Source organism: Raphanus sativus, unplaced genomic scaffold (assembly GCF_000801105.2).
Source record: "Raphanus sativus cultivar WK10039 unplaced genomic scaffold, ASM80110v3 Scaffold0951, whole genome shotgun sequence".
Taxonomy (NCBI): Eukaryota; Viridiplantae; Streptophyta; class Magnoliopsida; order Brassicales; family Brassicaceae; genus Raphanus; species Raphanus sativus.
In genome coordinates, this window is record NW_026616265.1 from 1,969 (window position 1) to 9,924 (window position 7,956).

General features: G+C 35.5%; 2 protein-coding genes across 2 annotated transcripts; both read right to left on the reverse strand.

Annotated features, from left to right (window-relative positions):
- Positions 1-2,639: 2,639 nt before the first annotated feature.
- Positions 2,640-3,376, reverse strand: LOC130503427 (pathogenesis-related protein PR-1-like). The gene has a single exon (XM_056998047.1). It carries the CDS (start codon positions 3,352-3,354, stop codon positions 2,851-2,853), a length of 504 nt encoding a protein of 167 aa, XP_056854027.1. The 5' UTR covers positions 3,355-3,376; the 3' UTR covers positions 2,640-2,850.
- Positions 3,377-3,820: 444 nt separating this feature from the next.
- Positions 3,821-6,979, reverse strand: LOC130503430 (uncharacterized). The gene is made up of 14 exons (XM_056998049.1): positions 6,802-6,979; positions 6,522-6,601; positions 6,321-6,438; positions 6,066-6,244; positions 5,904-5,986; positions 5,648-5,835; positions 5,503-5,564; positions 5,306-5,414; positions 5,108-5,227; positions 4,914-5,033; positions 4,542-4,822; positions 4,379-4,451; positions 4,181-4,308; positions 3,821-4,090 (listed from the first exon to the last, which is right to left on the reverse strand). The coding sequence occupies exons 1-14, from the start codon at positions 6,884-6,886 to the stop codon at positions 3,968-3,970; spliced, it is 1,749 nt and encodes a 582-aa protein (XP_056854029.1). The 5' UTR covers positions 6,887-6,979; the 3' UTR covers positions 3,821-3,967.
- Positions 6,980-7,956: the final 977 nt, after the last annotated feature.

Here is a 7,956-nt window from a genome sequence, read left to right on the forward strand (position 1 = left end):
ACCCATTAATTAGATCGAGTTCTCACATGATTTTCAATGATGGCTCACTTTTCTTTCTTATACTAGTAAATACAAAATTTTAGGTGTACTTTCAGTGATTCAAATGACACATGATGCCGCACTTATTTGTTTAGAAACATCCTTAGCTTCAATATTATATTTTTTATGAGAAGGAATATTTTGATGATAATTAGACTATCTCAGAGATTTCATAAATTTCAACAACATATTCAAAACTTGGATATAGATATGTTTGCATAATGGAATATTAGTTTCATGTGAGTTCACTCTTCATCCTATGACACTTCTAAACAGGGTGTCCCAACTCCCAACCCCAGCTGATTTAAACTACCACACAAAAATCATTTAAAATTCGGTCTGGATTAATATATCCTTCCATCTGGTTCATCCTCAAGTTCAACTATATAATAATTACTCCCTCTGTTTCATTATAAGTGTCGTTTTAGACTTGTGCACACGGATTAAGAAAGCATTTAATTTTGCATATTTTCAATATAAAAACATCATTACCGATACAATTCAACCAATAGAAAAATAGAATGGAGAATAAAGTTAATAAATTTTGTATTGAAACTCTAAAACGACACTTATTTTGCAACAAAAAAATTCTCTAAAACGACACTTAATATGAAACGGAGGGAGTATGTTTTAAGAAATTATTATTCGGATCAAATTATATTCCGACTTCGGTATTTTTCAGTCTCGTCTTTAGTCCATTTTTCATTTTTCGTTAGAGTTGAACTTGACTGCCGAATGATGATGGCTATAAGCAGGTTTGACCACCGCTCACCTAAGAGTTTTGAGCCAAATCTGGCTTCCATAACTTCACAAATTTTCTAAACAAAATATTTAAAACCAAAGGCTAAATCTTAAAACTCTCCACCTTTTAATTAGGCAACCGAAAAGTTAATATTGAGCTAAAGCTTCGAACCAACCTGCTTCGAACCTACCTTACCCTTATTTGGATTTATATCCTATGCCGACCAATTATGTATCGGTACTTCCAAATCAGTGAAATAACGAATCACATGGGTGGGTTATATATGCATGATGTTTTATTTCCCCTTATTTTTAGAAAAAGAAATCGGTAAATATTTCATTCGAATATGGCGAACCAAACAAGTTAAACTGTAAAATTTTGTATATTTTTCGTTGACTCGTAAATTATTATTTTGGACGCGGTTTCAAGACTTTGACATTATGAAAATTGTGAATATGTACAATGTACATGATTATATGTCTACTTTTCTCTCTTTCACGACGACCGTCCACAACATTTTGGTCTTCCAGTTTCCATTTTTACCACTAAATGCTTCTTTTCTTTTCCCTACCTATTATATCACTTTTTGGTTAGAAACCATTAACATCACTATATGCTAATCTACAAATCTTATGTACTTTTCACTAAAGATCCAAACTAAGATTAATTAGAAAGCTACCAAATTTTATTTATGGTGAGAAAATGATGCCTAACCAAATAACAAGAATGACTTTATTTTTTTTTATCAAAAAAGGAATGAACTTAATAAGCACATTGATTTATTAAATTATGGGCAATTATCTCAAATAGCTCTTCTTGAGTTTTTGTCACAAAAATAGCACTTGAAAAAAAAAATCCAAAATAGTCTTTTTTTATTTTAAAATTGTTATTTAAAAAAATTAGAATCTCATTCCAAAACTCCACCTCCTAACTCCAAACTCTAAATTTAGATTAGTTAACACTTAGAATATAAATGCATATTTACTTTTTAATAACATATCTTTTGATCTTTTTTTTATTAAAATTTATTTTTTGTAAAAATAAACTAAAAAAATTATTCTAGAGAATTTATCTTAGATTATTGAGAACAATTATTTTGGTGCAAGATACGAAACTAAAATTACTAGTTGTAAAACCACCATCATATATAACTGAAGTATAGAAAAGTTCGATTTGTATTTTGTGTTTATGTATGCATGGTTCTACATTTTGGATTTAGAAAATTTTCTGACTACAATTTATGTTTATGGATATTAAGTTTAGGGGGTTTCCATAATACTACAAGTCTAGTTATTTGTCTTGGTCTTAAGTATTGCAGAGTATTATCTATGAAATTGTATGTAGAATACCCGTCGTAAATTTGTATATTGCGGAAGAGCTGTGTAGTAAAATTGTTATTCAAAAAATTATGTAGACAAATAGTCAAATTTGATCAATTATACAGAATTAGAATATAATATAGTAAAATAAAAAAATTTATGAGAATATGGGTGAGTTTAGGGCCTCTTCATCACTAGTGGACTATAAAACCATATACCCATATGCTATTGTGGGCTCTAGAAAGATGTGGTAATTATCACATGGATCCAAAATCCACCGTGTGTTTCCATCAATGTAATTTTTATTAACATTTTTTATGTTAAGATATTTCAAGACTGAAAAAAACTAATCTGTTTAGGTCACCTTAACTATTATATTATATTTTACATTAAGATAATGTAATATTAATTAAAAGATCTTAGGGGGATGCTATTTTTTACAATTTTTCTTGTTTTCTTTTGCTCACTTAGGTTCAAATATTGAGGATTTTGATAAATTTTTAATATCATCAGTTAATTTTTTTTTTGTCAACCTCATCAGTTAATTCTTATCAACCAAAAGAAATGTCCCTCACAGAAACATACATAAGAAAACGTCGGAAAACAAACGTTATGTGGTTTTCCCGATCGCACGTTAAAACTTTAACCAATAAAAAAATAACATTTGTAATACAAAAAGGAAAAGAGTTAAAAACGCAAGAACAACCTCTTTTGGTGTGACTTCTTTAAAGATATACAAATGGATCATACTCAATAAGGTCTCCTACCAAGAAAGTTCCCCGGTGGATCATAACTGCACGCCAAGAACACGCCACCTCCACCATTACAGATCACATGAGCGCAGCCAATCCTCTGCGTGCTCTTCCACACAATCTGCGTGTAATGACCACACATCTCGGACTTACACGAGTTAGAGTAATAGTTATAGCTCCTTGCTTCCGACAACCATCCATTGGCGGCTTGAGCCGGGCTCCAGCTATTTCCTGAGCCCCAGAATAGATTCTCACCGTATGGTCCATTCGAATGGATCAAGGCGCAGTCACCCCGTCTCTGGTTGGCCCACCATTGCGCGTAACGGGCTAGTTTGGCGTCCCACACTAGCGGTCTGAGCCTCAAGTGAGCCCTTGCTGCGTTTTGTGGAGCCATGAATTGTTGTTGATCGTTTGCATCAACGCAATGACAACATGCTACAAGTAGTAGTATGAGAGCCGCGATTGCAACCGAAACACCATTCATGGGTTTAGGAGGAGCCATCGCGGGTGAAGCTTGAACTAATGTTGTTTGCTTGGTTTTATATAAGCATTCAAATCGTGAAAAGAATAATGTTTTATGGTTTTTAGTGATATTTATTTATTTTATATGGTAAAATAAGGTTTTATGGAGGAAAGTGTCAACTCTATGATTAGTGGTGTACATGTTCGATTATGATAACCACATTTGAATTTTATTCTGAACTCTTAGATTTTGTGAACTATTAAGCATGTATTACAGTAGTTTATGTATGCTTTAATTAATATTTTATGCATAGTAGGTATATATTAATATTATAGACCGGCCACCCCCAAAAAAGTCTTGGAGGCAAGAAGATTTGTGGAGTACAGTAAAGAACTTTCGTTAAAGTATAATATAGTTTAGAATAAATAGATGATAACTATTCCCTTTTTGACTAAGTCAGACCAAAACAAATAGACTGTCATACATTTTTGTTACACTTCACACCTTGATACTATATTTTATTAATTATTGATTAGTAAGATGTAGAGAAAAGAGTAGATGAATTGTACAAATACCAAATTTAATAAATTTGTATAAATAGCAAAGAAAGATGAATTGGATACAGATTATGTTTGATTGATTAGGACAGACACTAGGACAGAGCTTGGGAGATGATGGAACGGTGAGACAATTGCTGTTCGTACAGATCACGGAAGATGCGGTATTTTGCATCGTGATACTTCTTAACCTTAGGGTCTGATGATGGATGAACCACCTGCAATGCCATCACAAGTGACGCATAAACAACATGAATCAACTGCATGAACTTGAGTACTTAATGAAGTTAAGATAAGCATATGTATACTTGTCCAGCTGCGTTCAAAGCCTTCATAGCATCATGGAGACTAGGATAGCTCTTGGCAGCAACTGCTCCCAGAATGGCTGCTCCTAGAAGAACAGACTCGCTTTCTCGTGGTAGAATAATCGGACAACCTAGTCAAATAGATTACATTTTATCATAGAAGAAGTTATAGCAAAGAGTGTGGTTAGTACTACTATATACCAACGATGTCAGCATGTTCTTGGATGAACAATGGATTCTTTGAAAGGCCGCCACAAGCAAGCAGTGTGTTAATCTAATTACATCAAAAAATGCAAAGAACTATTGAGGCCAGTGGAAGTGAATTGTCTATAGAATAGAACGGTTTGTGAAGAAAAAAACTTACTTTGTGACCATGAGCATTGCAATGCTCTACAATATGACGTGTGCCATAAGCAATCCCCTGTACTGTGGCTAAGTATAGAAGAGCCAACTGCTTCTCTGATGTGTCAAGAGTCATTCCAAAGACCACTCCTTTCGAATTTGGATCTGCAACCGGAGACCTGTTTCCGTGAAAGTCGGGAAGGATATGCATCTCTGAGGTAAGAGCAGCTACAAACGGAGAACTTGTATCTTCTTGCGCCATTGATTTTAAAATGTTGTTCAGAAGTTCGAACACAGAAACTTCTGCAAGAGACCAAGACAATAACTAGCAGTCAAACCAAATGTTTTCTCAAGAGAAGGGAGGACAAAAAAGTGGGGAAGGTTTGATGATAACTCTGGGAAGCAGCTTGATTTGCAAGACGAGGAGAAGCAACGTGGTTTTCGATTATGTGATCAAGTAAAGCCCCAGTGGCACTCTGTCCTCCTTCTGTTAGCCAATACTCCGGAACCATAGCTACAGAGAATAAACCAGAGTGAGACTTCATCTATCAAATGGAAAGAGAGGATTGAGAGAGAGACTAAATATACCTGACCAGAAAGGTCCCCACACGCCAGGAATAAACAGCTTTTCACGTGAAACAGCCATATGGCAAGTTGATGTGCCACATACTAAAACCATACGAGTGCATAAGGTATCTACATCCGAATCTGAAAAAAATAACAATTCTTAGAGACTAATTATACCTTTCTTCATAAGGTATTTAGACTATAATAGCAAAAGAGTACCTTTCTTCAGTGAGTCTGAATCTGATTTGCTTTCCATGACCCCAACACCACCGGCATGTGCATCAATGAGTGAAGTCCCTACAGGAGTTCCAGCCAACAGACCCAGCTCCTGAAAATGAAAAAAAAGGATTGAAAACAAAAATTGTAACTGAATGAAAATATAAAACCAAAGATGCAAGTGGTTGCTTAGTACTTGCCTTAGCAGCTGTTGCGGTTAGACCATTACCTAGTGGATGCCCCGGAAAAGCCACACTTCTCCCTGTATAAAGTAAAAGCTAAGGTTGTAGGTTTTCACAGTTCCTCTTAGAGCATTTCTAACAAAAAAGAAAAAAATATGCATACCGATCTTAGAATGGTGACCATCTACAAGATCGCCTAAGCCAATCTCTTCCCAGAACTCATCATCCCACCCACAAGCTTCCATATCACGAGAACCCTTCTCAGTCATCTGCTGCTGCATATGCGCATGACCAAGATACGTCCATTTGCATACCGTGGTGCACAAGCTACGAGTATCATCTCCAGTAGCTCTAAGAGGAAACAAAAAAGGAATCACAGACAAGATGGGCCAAAAAGGTTAAGAAGAGCATATCAGCACCTGTAGGAAAGCCAATCACTCAAGTCCATCCACTTATACACCATTGACCAAGACTCCTGAAGATTCTCTTTCACCCATAGTAACTGCAAAAAGCAGAGAGATATAATCGTCATCATACTCAAACAAGCAGAAAACAAAAAAAAAAATACATCTTCCACCTACTTTAGGTGGCTCCATCTCTGGAGAAACACCGCCGCCACAGTACTGCAAAACCGGAGAGTTAAACGAGTTGATTCTCTCCGCCTGCTTCACAGCTCTATGGTCCATCCAAACAATAATGTTTCTTCTTGAATCACCACTCCAAGAAACAGTAACAGGAGACCCCTCAGAATCAACCGCCACTGCAAAGACAAATAACAATGTAACTTAGTTAACCTTCTCCCCCTCACACTCTCGGATGCTACAAAAGGTACAAACCAAGAGAGCAGGTGGCAGCAAAGCCTATCCCTTTAACTTCAACATCAGAAACATTAGCAAGAGAGCAAGCAGACTTCACAGCTGCACAAACCGCGTGCCAGATATCCGTTGAAGATTGCTGTTTCCCAAAAACATCAACTAATAAGACTTTAACATCAACTCTCGAAAACAAAGTCTCTCTCTTTTTAATCTAAGTCTTACCTCAACACAGTCTCCATCTTTCCAAATCTGTATAGGACTACTAGAAGAGCCTAAAAGCTTCCCACTTTCATCAAACAAACCTATAATAAAAGTATACAACTTTGAAACGTTACATAGCTTCAAGTGACTAGTTTTCGATACAGCAGAGGTCGAATTACAAAACCCATTAAAGGATTATACAGAAAGGATCCATCTTTTTTTTATAGATTTTGATCGCTGCTGAACTAAGACGATTCTCTTAGAATTGATGATTAAAAGGTGGGGAGGGAGAAGGGTAAACCGGCTCGGGCGCTTCCGGTTCCAACGTCTACACCGAGGAAGACGGAGCGAGACGGGAATGGATTTAACTCAACGTTGGTGGTCATCTCAGTGGCGACGGCGAGCGACGGAGGATGGTTGTGACTCACTTTATCTCATCTGATAACATTACTCACACTCTGTTTTCTCATCATTTGTTTTTTTATCAATTTTTTTTTTTGTAATCCAGGTCACCAGCAAAATTGCCACGTAATTTTAGTTCTGTTCTTAAAATTTAAATTAGAGAAGATAAGTTTTTTCTTTTATTTAGGAACTCTTTATTTAGCCTTGTTGGATTTTTGGAGGAGATGAGACTTGTTTGTTATGGGCATATGGCAGTGTGAAGAAACTATATATAGAGGGTATGGGTCGGGTCACAAAGCAAGATTAAGGAATGGAGTTGTTATAATAAATGTGGACCGAGCTCTTTAGTGTGTCCGAGACATAATCTCCCCGGTCTTTGCAATGCTACTTCCGATTGTGTTCTTGGTCATCCAGATTACTTCATTGACAAAAGTAATAGGATTTTTGTTTGGTGTGAAGAACTTATTAGAAGATGGCACCTATCTCCAGTTGGGTTCAGTCGAGAGCTATAGGAGTAGCTTGGTCCTTGGCCATCTCATTTTTAGCTAATTTAACGTGAGAGCGGGTTTTGTCTTTGTTGTGATCTTTTATTGCTGTTTGTAACTTGTGCTGATGTTCTGTTGTTGTTTGTGTTTTCCACTACTAGTCGCAAACACTGAAATAAGATAAACTTTTAACATTTTTAACCAAAAGAAGTACTCCCTCCGTTTCATTTTCATATTACTTGTAGTTCTAAATTTATACACACAGATTAAGAAAACATTTAATTTTACATATTTCTAAAATAAAAAAATACTATTACCAATATACATAACCATATATCAACCAATAGAAAAATATAGTAGAGAATATTGTCAATAAATTTTGTATTGAAAACGACATTTATTTTGAAACAAAAATTTTATTCTAGAATGACAAATAATTTGAAACGGATGGAGTATTAAAAGATGGAAGTTATATTTGTGTTAACGTGTATGTCATTATTGGATATGATGGATTTGAGAAACCAAATGCGGTACAAAAACATCAGTCATTGTGCAACAAAACTTCAAGT

Coding starts and splice junctions, on each gene's coding strand:
- LOC130503427 (XM_056998047.1), bottom strand. CDS start 3,354: ATGGCTCCTCCTAAACCCATGAATGGTGTTTCGGTTGCAATCGCGGCT.
- LOC130503430 (XM_056998049.1), bottom strand. CDS start 6,886: ATGACCACCAACGTTGAGTTAAATCCATTCCCGTCTCGCTCCGTCTTC. Junction 5,987..6,065: donor CAGAGATGGAGCCACCTAAA/GTAGGTGGAAGA, acceptor TGCTTTTTGCAG/TTACTATGGGTGAAAGAGAA. Junction 4,452..4,541: donor GCAATGCTCATGGTCACAAA/GTAAGTTTTTTT, acceptor TGATGTAATTAG/ATTAACACACTGCTTGCTTG.